General features: G+C 45.1%; 1 protein-coding gene across 1 annotated transcript in view; it reads left to right on the top strand.

Moving 5' to 3' along the window:
* The window catches only part of Ak9 (adenylate kinase 9), a 110426-nt gene that overhangs the window by 53105 nt on the left and 42618 nt on the right, over positions 1 to 14703 (top strand). Inside the window, 7 exon segments of the mRNA XM_032888566.1 lie at positions 4560 to 4579; positions 11118 to 11187; positions 11884 to 11901; positions 11904 to 12056; positions 12059 to 12079; positions 12418 to 12539; positions 13162 to 13374. Of these exon segments, the coding sequence (XP_032744457.1) occupies positions 4560 to 4579; positions 11118 to 11187; positions 11884 to 11901; positions 11904 to 12056; positions 12059 to 12079; positions 12418 to 12539; positions 13162 to 13374 (617 nt within the window).

A 14703-nucleotide genomic window follows, 5' to 3' on the forward strand; every position in this document is an offset into this window, starting at 1 on the left:
GCCCTGCTTAGTTGATTCTGGGGTCATGTTCTCATACTGTCCCTGACCCCTCCTTGCTCCCACACTCCTTCCTCACCTTCTTCTGTGGCATCCTCTGAGTTCCAACTAATATTTGACTGTGGGTCTCTGTGGTTCCCATCAGCTGCCAGAGGAAGTCTCTTTAATGGCAACTGGACTAGGTACTGATCTATGAGTACAGCAGAATATCAGTAGGAATCATTTCATTGATTTATTTTGTTCATTGGTTGATTGATTGATTGCCAGTCATGTTTGGTACTACCTAGATCTAGGTCCATGGGCTATCCAACCTCTGGTTTCTTGTCATCAAGGCAGTGTTGGGAATGAGCTCCCTGTCATGGGTCTCAAATTAGACCAGTCATCAGTTGGCCACTCCCACAAGTTCTGCACCACCGTTGCCTCAGCACATTTTGTAGGCAGGACAAACTGTAGGTCAAAGATTCTGTGCCTGGGTTGGTGTCACAGTCCCACCATTGGAAGCCTCGCCTGGTTACAGGCTCTGTGTCCTCCATTGCTAGGAGTCCCTCATGGAGGCCTGATGGTTTCCTCTACATTCGGCTTCCATTGACCCCTAAATGTCCTCCAACTCCAGTGTCTCTCCCCATCCCTTTACCCAACCTGATCCCTTAGAGCCCTCCTTGTTTCTTTGCCTCTTTGGATCTGTGGGCTGTAGCATAATTATCATTTATGTGACAGCTTCTAAGAGAGTGCACTCCATGTTTGTCTTTCTGGGTCTGGGTTACCTCACTCAGGATGATTTTTTTTTTTTGCTAGTTTCATAGATATGCAAACATATGCATCTATATGCAAACATATGCATCTGTATGCAAATATATGTATCTGTATGCAAATGTATGACTATATGCAAATTTCACGATGTCACTCTTTAACTGCTTAGTAATATTTCATTGTGTGGATATACCACATTTTCTTCATCCATTCTTTGGTTGAGGGACCTCTAGGTCACTTCCAGTTTCTGGATATTGTAAATAAAGCCATTAAGTTTTAAAGAAATCTTCAAGAAGTTAAAAAAAAAAAGTTTAAACGGAAGTCGTTGCTGGTAGATCTCCAGCCCAAAGAACTCAGCACCATCATGGCAGCGTGTCTTGGGTGTTGGTGCTTGGGTGTGTGCTGTTTCTCGCCTCCTCCTCCTCATTCACCCTTTGTTGTTCTGTGTGGTGATTTGATGAAAGACATGATACGTTTTCCCCAAACCCCATACCGCATGTGAGTTTCAAGTCTTATGGCAATAAACGTGCTTTGTTTGGGCTGGCTTTGTAAAACTCAGGAGAAAACTCCGCAAGCTGAAAGAATAGAGAGGCACCTTAAACTCCAAGTTTACCCTCCCACTGTCCTAACGGCTGTTGGTCCGAAGCCCAGGAGTCAGCAGAGCAATGTTCTCTCTCACACCTCTAGAGCAGCCTCCCTTGCTTTCCCTAGCCTTGGTGCCTCCTGCAACCCGCAGCTTGCAGCTGCCTCCCGTCAATCCCCACCTTTGCCCGTACACTGTACTTCCTGTGAGTGTGTACCTCTGCGTGTTACCCAGAGTTCTTATTTGAAAGGCTTCTGACCTCTCTGCAGGGTTTTTATATGATTAAGTCTAAAATGAAGGTTGGGAGTGTGCACGTGTCTGAGTCGGTGTCCTACTGCTGTGAAGAGACACCGTGACCATGACAACTCTTTTTTTTTTTCTTTTTTCTTTTTTTTTCGGAGCTGGGGACCGAACCCAGGGCCTTGCACTTCCTAGGCAAGCGCTCTACCACTGAGCTAAATCCCCAACCCTGTGACAACTCTTATAAAAGAAAATGTTTAAGTGGGGCTGGCTTACAGTTTCAGAGGTTCAGTCCATGATCATCATGGCAGAGTGCAGGCAGACACGGCGCTGGAGAAGGAGATGAGCGTTCTACATCTCGATCTTCAGGCAGCAGAAGGAGACGTGTGCCACACTGCATACTGGGTATAGCTTGAGGATATGAGACCTCAAAGCCCACTCCAACAAAGCCACTCCCTGTGATGAATTCAAACACACGAGTCTATGGGGGTCCATTCCTATTCAAACCACCACAGCATGTTAATGAAAACTCCGTGAGGATTCTAATAAATTCTAGCAATTAAGAATGATTGTCATAGAAGGAATGAATGCCCCTGGAATTTTTAAAAACAAATTATCCCTTATATCCCATCATATATGATGACTTAGCACCACGGTGTCCTGCAGCTTCCCCGTGAATTGATGCACTGAAAGGACCATCTCAGTTTTAGAAGTTGTGTATTTAAGGCCATGGCCAGGGCTTGGGAGAAGGCTCGGTGGCTTAGAGCACCTGCCATGCATATGAGTACCTGAGTTTGAATCTCAGGACCCACTCGAGGTCAGAATCATATTATCTGTGCTTAGGCTCTTTGGGAAGGGCAGGTTGTGAAATTGGGGAATCCTGTGGGAGAGCCAGCCTGGTACAGGCAGCAGTGAAGAGGAAACACTGTCCCATACAAGACAGACGGTGAGGACTGACACTCAGTGTTGTCCTCCAACTTCCATATGTACACCGCATAGCTGCATGGGATGACTACGCACACACACACACGCACACACACAAAGACCTCGACCATAACTGATATTATTGATGCTAAACTGCTACAAAAGAATTCCAACATTCAGCCAATTTTGACTATATGCTAACCATAGAATTTTAGAATTCACACAATAGAAGAAATAGCTTTGCTCTGCCTACAAACAGCCAGTAATATTTTGTCAGAAACCAGCTCCAACAGGATGGGTAAACTGAGGCAGGGTGTGGCATCAGTGACTGATCCCTTGCACAATCACCAAAAACGTGCCTTTCTACATCTCTAAGACTTTCTACATCAGACCCACTAAAAGCCATCTTAAGTGAACATCCACGTCTACAAATCCTTTCTAAGGGTGGTGGTTGAACCATTAATCTGCTCCAGGAGCAGTGCTTTGAAAAAGATCAGTAGTCCGGGTGACACTGCCCGGTGAGGGACTGGGAACCCCCGGAGAGCTTTCATACAGCTCATGGATTAGGAGGGAGGAGTCGACCACCAGGGCAACAAGCAAGGGAAAGCTTCACAGCGGGGTCCACCGACCGCAGTCCTGGGGTCTCTGCTCTCAGAGGCCCAGCCATTGTGGTTGTGATAACCGGCGGGCTGTATTCCTTGAGTTCTAAAGCTGTTTTGCTGTTCCTCTGGCAATATTTCGTCCCCCACCCCCACCCCCAACAATGCTTTATTCACGTTCTGACAGACTTCCTTTTGGTTTTTCTAACCAGGATGTTTTAGTTTTGTTCTACCTAACTGATCTGTTCCGACTTTACCCGGAGAGCGTTGAATCCGTGCACATTTGAACCCTTCGTGCCGTTCATAGGAAAAGCACTCATCTGTCTTCTTCATCCAGATCTCATTTCGAAAGGAAGCCAGCTTCTCCACATTACTGCGTGTGGCTGGCATCCTACCTAAACCCCGAGAAAGGACAGAGGACGTGAGTTTCTGCAGCTGAGGAGATAGGGGTAGGACTGGTGATTCCACTGGGCTTGCTCCTGGGTTCCAGGTCCTCTGTCTCCGTCTGGCTCAGAAGGGTTTCCAGTGATCAGGTCAGACTCCCTTTTCGGGATCATGCAGTATTTTTAGAGAGTGTTTCCAGAGCACATTAATCTTCTCCTTGTCTCTGTGGTCTCTGAAACTCACTGTCCTTTGCTCTCCCTCTCCTTTTTTTTTTTTTTTTTCTTTTTTCTTTTTTTCGGAGCTGAGGACCAAACTCAGGGCCTTACGCTTGCCACTGAGCTAAATCCCCAAACCTGCTCTCCCTCTCCTTAAGCTCCTACCTGCCCTCCAGTGTGATTCTCCCCCACTGCGTCCTGCAGTGTGTTTCCTGGTGCTGGGGACTGACCCCAGGATGCCTTGCACTCTGGGCAAACACTCTACTCTGTGAGCTTCACTCACAGCCTCTCCCGACCCTGCCCCCCCTCACTGTTTCCTTCCTTAAACTAGTTTTCTTGTAGCTCTGCCTCCCTTTCAGAATGGCCTATCTTTATGCCTCACACCCCCATCTCCTCTTCCCGTGAGCACCTTAAGCACATGTGGTATAAAATTTACAAAGGGCTTACACAAATTATTTAGAGCAGTTAAGTCGTCTCTTTCCCCTGTCAAGTACCAACAAGAAGGGCAGAGTATTTATAAGAACCACACCTCGTACACAGTTCACTTAAACACATCTCCTTGTATCCCGCATTCTCAGCTATAGACTTCATATATGTATGCATGGGCACATATATTATCTATGTTATATGTTCATATACAACATCTGGACCAGGTTTTTATATTTGTAAATACTTGTTTCATACAGCCCCTTTTAGGCCATGGCTGGATCTGGGTCACCCTCAATGACTCCAGTCTCTGATTAAGGCAGTTTAAGAGTTATTTGTGTGTCCCACGCACGACTTTCCGCCGGCAAGAAGCACGCGAGACATAGAAATTCTTACTATGAGTGACTTTTATTCCTGTCTATTCCTCTCTCATGGTGGAAGCCCCGCTTGCGCCGCCAGGCGCGCCTTTTTATCCCCCGTGCACGCACCCACACCTGATTGGTTGCTTACTCATGACCTCATCAGGTACGCCCCGGAAATGGGCAAAGACCTGGCAGGAAGGCACTCTAGCACATGCGCACACAGTTAACCTCCCCATAGGGAGCCGGCTTGCGCGGTAAAGGCTAGCGCCATCTTGACTGACCTGGCCTTCCACGTGGGGCGCAGTGGAAGCCAGCGCCATCTAGTGGTGGCGAATGTTATTGCGGCCCTCTACATCTCACCCTTATTATTTATAAATTTTATGGCAGTCATGATCACCCATATCGCGTGCAATGAGGAAACCTCAGCGATGTGCAGGGGCTGATCAAAGGAAATCACTGAGTCTCTCTCAATCCCAGTGCAATGATCCACAGATCTATGGGGTGCAAGAGCAGAGAACTCAGAATACAGAGAGAGACCCTCTCCTCCCAGTGCAAATGGACCCACAGGTCCTTGGGGTGCAGGAGCAGGGAACTCAGATACAGAGTAAGTCCTGAGCAAGATAACCAAATTCAGTGGAGGCCCTTTGTACAATGGCCACAAGTGCTTGAGTGAATAACGGCCTTGTCACATTATTGTTGAGGTCTGAGTTTGTAAACCAACCATGGTATGAATACTGATCCACAGCATAGGGCTGCATCAAACAGAGCCACTCCCGATAAGTAGTGGGCACCTCATTTGGTCCTCCTCAGCTGTTGCCACCAAGGGCCATGGTCAAGCCACTCCTATAATGAAATTTAGAATTCCCAATTGTTAGTAACTACTCCAGAAAGTTCACCCACTGTACTTGTCTAACAATAGATTGGTGGAGGATAACTCCAGACACTGCAGACACAATGTCTGCAGCAGTAATGACTGTTACAATAGCAGCGAAAGTATCAAGGTCTTTTCCAGGACAGTTTAGGATCAGTCATTTTTCTCTGGAACAACCAGCAGACAATGGAACCAATTTCTGAGATCTGTATGACCAGGACAGAGTTCTCCAGTCATTGTAGCTTTACACAGGTGGCTTTCTGTGAAGCTACAGTCTGTAAAATGGCAACACCAGTTACCAGTTAAGGCAGCAAGAGTCACCAGGGAAATGAAGGGACAGGGTAACAGCTGGAATCAGCAAGCAGCAGTGTACAGAGTCTGAGCGTAGGCCACAGTGGGACGGGAACACACGCAGCGTAACACTGACTGCAGCAACGGCAAGATTTCTGTGATGACAAAAGGTGAAGGGGGATCTTCCGTCTTCCTTTCAGGGCAGAGGAATGACTCTAGGGACCCGAACCACGAGAGCTGAATCTTCATGTAACCAGGATCAGCAAGTCTCAGCAACCACCCAGGCAGCTGGCACACTCTTGTAGCATCCTGTAGAAAAAACACAGACATTCCCTCTTCCCCATATAAAATATCTGGACAGGATCATGTCAATATGTGGATCTCTCTATTTCACCTAGGCAGAAGTATGCCTAGTTGTAGGGTGCCATAAACTTTGGCATCCAAATTTTAAAATTGAAATAAAAGGAGTATTATTAGCATTCAGGGATATCTCCCCCTATTTATTTATTAAAATTGTTAAAATATTGTTTATTAAGATAAGTCTTCGAGGATTAAATTGAGGACACTGAGCACTTGTATTTATAATTTGACTTGTATACCAAGTTATTGTTTTTAGCATTATTGTTTTGGATATATAAAGAATGAGATTTTTTTCACTAATTTTTCTTATGTAAGGCCTAATCTGTCTGGTATCTGTCCTCCCTAGTTAAGGAGTCTAGGCAATCCAGTTTGAGTTCTTAAATGTCCTATAAAGGAACAGTATTTAGTGTTCTTAACCACTAAGCCATCTCTCCAGCACCTCACAAACTTTATTTACCTAAACATAAGCATTAATTAGAAATGTCAAATCCTGTAAACAAGGTCCAGATTTAGCCTTATTTAGAAATCTGAGTTGGCAGGGTGAGGCTGGGCGTTGAAAGTAAGCAAATGGAGTCTTCCTCTTTTCGTGAGGGTGTGTTATCAACTCCATTATCATTTTCAAAGAGCTGGGTCTATGGTTTTGTTTAGTTCTCTGAGCCAGAGCACTGAAAGGACAGTGAGTTGTCAGACAATTTACACTGGAATCACTCACTGATTTCAAGTAGAAAACCTGTCTCCAATAAAGCGTTAAGTAATTGTAAAATTTGAGGGCTAGTAGTATCTAAAAAGATAAAACCTTTTAATCAATTGTAAACCACAAGTCACACATTGGCTATCAGTATATGAAGTGAAAGCTTGATTTTTAACATTTTAAAAACAGCGGCTAAAGCATGGAAATTAATAATCTGTGCTGAAGCAGCAGAAACTCAAGAGAATAAGCAAGTGATCTAATCATACCTGTAGCCTTTTCATTAGATGAAAAATACTCTAAGCGCATTTTCTATGGGTAGTACGCACAAATATGTAGGAAGTACAAAAGCATGTAAAGAGTAAAATTATCAATTTTGTCTGAAAAATTTGTATAAGTGATAGGCCAAATATCAGTATTTTGTAATAACCAATTAACTGTTGTTTGGAAACAAGATATGTTTTACTAGGTTTCTTATTAAAATACTTCTATGACTCCAGTCCACAACTCTGTACTAAAACAGCTGAAGCTTTATCTCCAATGTGTATAACAAAGACCTAAGTCCTCTGGTAAGGTGAGGTACTTAGCCAATTAACATCCTTAGAAGCTTAACATTAGCTTCAAATATTCTTTTTTGGAGTAGTGTAACAGCTACTCCCCAAATATTAAAGCTCATTCTGAGAGCAAATGTTTGTAGTAAAAATTTTTATATATACTGAAAGATTTAATGTTCTAACTTCTTACATTGAAGAAGCAACAAAATTATATAATATAAGGCTGTTAGCCACTTTTAATGATATCACTCTATGGGCTCTCTAAAATTATAAGCAAGCTCACAAAATAAAAACTCACAATCGCCAGGATGTAAACAAACTGTATAAAAACAATCCTCTAAATCTATCTTGAAATGGCAGTTGGAGTAAGCAAACAAGCTGTAATGTTCTCATAAGTTCTAAAACCTCATCAATCCTTTATAAATCTTGTAACAATCTCTATCCAATACAATCTCTACCTGTTTGATTTTTCTTCAATTATAAATAAATTTGAGTTAGTCAATGTAACACTGGCAATCCTTAATCACAATCTTAAATTCTCCTTGTAACAGCAGACCACCACCACAAGGTCACCTGAGCTCTTAGTATGTGACTAGGCAGCTGTTCTCCGGGCAGTGGAAATTAGCATTAGAATACAGATAACTTCAGGGCAAGCCACACCTATGGAAAGCAAAACTCAACCCCCAACAACAATCTAGTCACCAAGGCACCACAAGTCTATCTATTATGTTGTAAAGTTTGACTATCAATTCTACATTTGAACGCACAATGGCGCGGTCTCCAATACCTCTCGAGACAATGTCCTAAATTCTTTTAGAAGCCTGGTTTCTAGCATAAGAATTCCATAAAAACATTACCTCAATTTAGACCTGTCTCACTAGGGTGGCCCAATGTCACGTGTATCTAGAATTACTTCATCTAAATTACAGTTTTAAGCCAACTTTCTGTTACCAATATTATACCTTTTTAACCATATCCAATAACTTGAAAGCCAATAGTCCACAACCAAGGCAAGCAGAGCATATTTATACATTTAAAACCAATGAGAAACAAAATTGAAGTGGCTACACATATCTTAATATATATATCAAACACCATTTTTACCTTTTTAGCTATGATTTTAAGAGATGTACCTTGTCACCTGTTGAGTCAATTAACCAGTCAGGGGTTTTTCTAAGAGAAACAGCTATCAACTCTTGTACCAAAAAGGCTGAGAAGCTGTTAGCGCCTTTAAGATCAGCCCGTGTAGACGCTTAGCCAGCTTCTAAGCCGCTCCTCCAGCTAATCTAGACACCTGGCTCTAGGCACAGGGCTTTAAAGAACTGATTGAAACTGTTTTTTATTCATTTGTTCCTTTTTGAAACGAATTAAAACCAAGTCAAGGTGTGCACGACCGCAGATAAGGTTTTTACCATTTTTTTTTTGAACATGAAACGAAAACATTTAAACAACGAAAACAAAAAACAGACATAAACTGACAGACACGGAGACATCCTGGTGCACCAGAGACAAACAATAGACAAAGAGGGAAAAAACCAGATGGTGTTCACGGTGACTATCCACTCGGGTGGAGTTGATATGGGCGATGGATTGTCTCAATTCCTGGACTAGTCCACCAACGTGTTGAAACCCAATTCCTGTAAGATACTAAGATATATTATCTGAGCGGCACAACCGACATTTGCCAATGGTATGGAAGTGAAACACAGCCCTGAATAATTTTATTCACAACCCAATTACATTAACTCTATCAGGCTGTGGACGGGCACTGAGATGTCCTTTTGTTTGATTCTCCTGAATAAATTTTCAGGCGGTCTGCCTCGATCAAATCTGATCAGCATGACTCTGTAAAGCTGTCGAGTCAGCGCACGGACGCCGCGGCTTCCCGAGAGCCGGCGCCGGAGCTTAAGTACACCTTTTATAAGCACCAAGACAAAGTTTTTCTGCCAACATACTGTGTTCCTTTTACCTCCTCCCTTCTCTACCGGGGCATTCTTTCCCCAATATTTCACCTCCGAATTGGAGGGGACTGTTACTTGAGATCGATCAGCTTCCTTTTCTCGTTGCAACTTTTCACTACCCCCTGTTTCTGACCATCTTTTTCTTTCCCCCAACGCTCTCCGCTTTGTTGTTTTAACTGAGCAGTTCCCACGCGACCTCTGAAGCCGTTTGGTGGTAGCTAGAAACTCAAAGGTCAATAGAAAAAGCCCGAGGGTTGCCAGAGCAACCCCAGCGGCACCTGCCGCGTCCGGCAGTGGTAAAAGTTGGAGCAGATCAAGGCTAGCCATGGTCTCTCAGGGTCTTACCCCACTCATAGCTTCTGAATTTCTCCCACGAAATGGAGGCTTCCCGTGGCACCGGCGATGTTTTTATCCAGGGTTTCTTGGCACCAGATGTCCCACGCACGACTTTCCGCCGGCAAGAAGCACGCGAGACATAGAAATTCTTACTATGAGTGACTTTTATTCCTGTCTATTCCTCTCTCATGGTGGAAGCCCCGCTTGCGCCGCCAGGCGCGCCTTTTTATCCCCCGTGCACGCACCCACACCTGATTGGTTGCTTACTCATGACCTCATCAGGTACGCCCCGGAAATGGGCAAAGACCTGGCAGGAAGGCACTCTAGCACATGCGCACACAGTTAACCTCCCCATAGGGAGCCGGCTTGCGCGGTAAAGGCTAGCGCCATCTTGACTGACCTGGCCTTCCACGTGGGGCGCAGTGGAAGCCAGCGCCATCTAGTGGTGGCGAATGTTATTGCGGCCCTCTACATTTGTGTATCCTCTATGCTCTTCTTTTGGTCGTAATTTATAATGCTTCAATTAATTGGGCAATTCCTAATTAGGCATACCACCCACAAAACTCCTGGGCGTGTCCCTTTTCTACTCTCTGCTCTAATAAAGCTTAAATGCAATGGACCCTTCTGAAAGAGAACCCAGATATTAACTCAGAAGAGATCATTAGGATACGACCGTGCACATATTTATGAGTGGTGTATGTTCATCTCTTGGTCTCTGAAGACTTGGCAGGAGAAGATGTGTAAGTCTGCCTTCTCTAAAGGCATCTGGGCTGGATCTGTGTGAAGGGTGTCTCGTATCATGCAAGAAACATGCTTTACAAGTTGTCCCTTTGACAGTAAGATAGACTCTCTCGAGCTTCTTCACCACAGCCCATGCCCTGCTCTCCTCCCCACTTTCCAATCCTGGTGCACTCTCCCGGATCTCCTAGTGATGGATGAAAAGGACTGTCAGGCATTGCACATCCAATGCCTCCCATGGTGCAATTTTTAAATTATCTAACAGTTACCAACCAGGAGGGCATGTGCCATGTGTCTACTGTTATTCTAATTAATGTACTGGTGGGGAGGGTGCATATATGTATGGTGTGTGGTGTGTGTGTGTGTGTGTGTGTGTGTGTGGTGCACCTGTACTTGTGCACACACCTGTGGAAGGCAGGGGGACTTCCTGTGTCTTCCTCTGTCACTCTCTTCCTTTGCCTTGAGTCAGCGTCTGTTGCTGAGCTAGAAGCTCACCATTTTGTCTAGATTGGCTGGTCCATGAGCCCTTGGACCCCTCTCCCCATCCCCACCCCTCAGCGCTAGGGTAATGAGCACACACAGCCATGCCCAGGTCTGCACACGGGGACTGGGGGCTGAAAGCAAACGTTCTTTCCCACTGGGACTGTATACACTGAGACCGCCTTCTTGTATATTTTAAACATTCCTTTTCTGCCTTGGGTTCTACTTTATCCTTTAATTAAAAAAAATCTATGTTTTCAATTAGACATGTCATCTATAATTTAAAGTAAGTTTTGAAAAGAAATGTTTGTGCCAAACTTTCCTACGGTATATCACTTTAGAATTCAAGGCTTCTGAGGACACTGCAGTCGAAGCAGAAACTGAAAAAGGATCTAAAGAGACCCTGGAGATGGACGAGCAGCTGAAAGGTTAGACTGGGGCAGAAAGTTCCTGGACATGCACCGCTTCCCTAACACATCTAAAACCTTAATCTGGGTCACGGTCTCTGCTTACTTCTTCTTCTGCTGTGTCAATATGAATTGTGTCTACTTATGACAGCCCATCAAACGTGCAGCTACCCGGCTTACAACACTGTTTCAACTGCCCGTCTAATTTCATTTTACACGCTGCATCAATAAAGTTCCCATATAAAATTCACTCATCAGCAACATGATTTTTAGTTCTACTACTAGGTAATTAATCATCTGATAGCATAAACGACATAATCAGAACACGAATTTATAATTATATTATGTATACATATATTATATTAATGTTCAGAATACTGTTTTCATTGAATGTTTTAAAAAAAAACATGATAAAATATAGACCCTTTTGGTAGTCTCATTAGAGAGACTCTTCTCAAAGCCTCTTTTCTCTCTCTCTTTTTTTTTATTTTTCCTTTGGAGCTGGGGACCAACCCAGGGCCTTGCGCTTGCTAGGCAAGCGCTCTACCACTGAGCTAAATCCCCAACCCCTCTTTTTCTCTTTTTTTTTTTTTTTTTTTTTTTTTTGGTTCTTTTTTTTCCGGAGCTGGGGACCCAACCCAGGGCCTTATGCTTCCTAGGCAAGCGCTCTACCACTGAGCTAAATCCCAACTCTCTCTCTTAATTTGCATTTGAAAGCCATGCTGCCAGAGTTTCCGAAGATGGCTACCCCAACGTCCCTGAAATGGAGCCACTGAGGGAATTTGGCCAACTTCGTGGTCGCATGGAAACAGCTGAGCCCATAATTTCTGACAGCCTGGTGCCGGTATTAACAGTGGATATTTCCAACAAAACACCCAAGGAGCTGCTTCAGCCGTGATTGAGATGATGGAAAGTAAGGCTAACATCACCGAGCACGGCCATGAGGGCACTGGCCCGAGAGCAGTTCAGAACCTTAGCGGGCTCCCAGGGCTTCTAAGTGAAAATCCGCACATCTGGGGGGGGCGGGGCGGGGGGGGCAAAAAGCTCTCAACCTATTGTAAATAGTGCACAGTCGGTCCGGCCAAGCAGAGCAGCCGTGGGCACACCAATGCTGGTCGTGCTACGGACTGCCATAGAGAGAACCCAAAGCCAAGAGATGATGACAATAATTAACTTCCCTACCCTCTGACTATTGTACTAAGAACTTTTCATTATTTTAAAAACATTTTTCCTTCAAAAACGCCTTAACAGAGCCTTTCAAGTATGGTGCTTGGGAATTAAACGCGGAAGACTATGAAGAAGAAGCAGAAGACTATCAGGCTGAAATGGAAGTCGAGGAGGAGCAGGAGGAAGAGGAAGAGGAAGAGGAAGAGGTATGGCCGCGTTGAGGTACTGCTCAATCTTACGAGAAACTGTGTGTCCAGAGGGATAATTATCACTTTGGGACGCCCTCACCAGCTAAACGAATAGGGAGCATGTGTCCCCCCCGTGTCTCCCCCCACCCCCCCCCCCCACCCCTGAGCTGAACCTTAGGGCCTTGTGCTTGCTAGGCAAGCGCTCCACTGAGCCAAATCCCCAACCCAATAGGGAGCGTCTTTAACCCTTTCCTCTCTACATATTTTGCCTCCGGTTTTGCTTTTGTTTTGCCGAGCACTGGGATTGAGCCGGGCCAGTGCTCAGCTGCTGAGCCGGATCCCCCGTCAATCGTCAACCTCACGAATGAACGTTTCCCGTTCTGCCTGAGTGTCCCGTGACCCTTTAAAACGCCAAGGCTACTGCACATGATAATAATGAAGAATGCCCGACAGGATCAGCCCATACTCAGACACCAGTCCACATCACTGACACCAGAATTAAACGTGTGTCTAGCTTTTATGTATGCAGAGCTATTTACCCAACAGAGTCTGACGGGCGCTCATGGGAACAGGCTAGAACGTGTGCCCACTGGTACGAGGAAAACAAAACGGAATTTTCACCCTTGAACAATATTTTTAGGGTGAAGAAAAAAGTAAAGAAAGGAGGAGACACTTGGGAGATACCAAACACTTCTGCCCCGTGGTTCTCAAAGAAAACTTTGTTCTACAACCGGGCAGCACGGAAGAGGCCGTTAAATACCGGGAGAAGATATACTACTTCTCAACCCCTGAGGCAAAGGAGAAGTTTCTGGAGCATCCTGAGGACTACGTGTCCCAGAACGAACCCTTAAAGGTGAAAAGGCTTCCTATGCTAGTGGGTGCTCCCGTGCTTCCCCATCAGTGTTTGCTACCGTGAAGTCTCTGGTCTCACCAAAGGCCAACAACAAACAAAAACAGCAATAATAGCTCAGCTTAAAAAATACACAGCTTTTTGCACACAATCTGGCATAAAAATAATTATTGGTTTTGACTTCTACAGTTGTAGTAAATACTTAATCTCAATTGGGCAATTCTGCCCCATCTTTGATCATCCAGTTCCCAGGTAAAGGACACAAAATATTTATATTTGTAATAAAACACTAGAGCTGAGCAGATATCTACCTTCTAAGCTATCAGTGTCTACTTCTCCATCAGTATCCCCAGGTTATAACTCGCCGTGTCCCACCTGAGCCACTCTTAACTCCAACTGGCTGGCCCTCTTGGCCATGTTTTCATGACTCACCTACCCCGTAGCTTCTTCTCCCTCTACCTTCTCCTCTCCTTTCTGAGATCTTGCCTCAGACCCTGGCCCTGGGAACTGAAACCCTGCCCACCTGTCTTGTGCCCAGCTATAGGCTGTAAGCATCTTTATTGGCCAAGGATAACTTGGGGGCAAGGTTACACAGCATCCATCACTTGGTGCACCTGAGGATCTCCTCATCCCTGAGGCAACCAGGGCCAGTATCTAGCATCGCAATACACAGCAACAGACTGAACCTCAACAGCTAGCAATGCCTATCTAAATCAAGCGACACTCACCCTGTGTCTTTTTCACCTGATATCATCACAAATAGGGGCTCATGAGATGTTGTTTCTCACGTGCCGCCATGTGGGATCCACTAAAGTCTACACACAGGAAACATACCCCTTATGCCATATCACCCTTTTTAACTCCTTCCTCCTATGGAACATAAAACACTCTGGGATTGCAAGGAGCATGGTTGTCCTTGGCCAGCTGTCTGAATGCCATCTGGGTGCCAGGCAGCTCTGCCTATGAAGGAGTGAGACCTGGCATTTCCTCATATTATTTTTGCCATCCAGCGTTCTTGCTTTCCATTGCTTTTCTTCAGTTGACTGAAGTCTATCAGAGTCCAGGGCTTGAGCTAGAGGTGGAAAGCTCATGAGGACGACCAAGGATGGTCAAACCCATGAGGACGACCAAGGATGGTCAAACCCATGGGGGCGACCAAGGATGGTCAAACCCATAAGGGCGACCAAGGACGGTCAAACCCATGGGGACGACCAAGGATGGTCAAACCCATGAGGACGACCAAGGATGGTCAAACCCATGAGGACGACCAAGGACAGTCAAACCCATGGGGACGACCAAGGATGGTCAAACCCATGAGGACGACCAAGGACA

Source organism: Rattus rattus, chromosome 18, assembly GCF_011064425.1.
Source record: "Rattus rattus isolate New Zealand chromosome 18, Rrattus_CSIRO_v1, whole genome shotgun sequence".
NCBI lineage: Eukaryota > Metazoa > Chordata > Mammalia > Rodentia > Muridae > Rattus > Rattus rattus.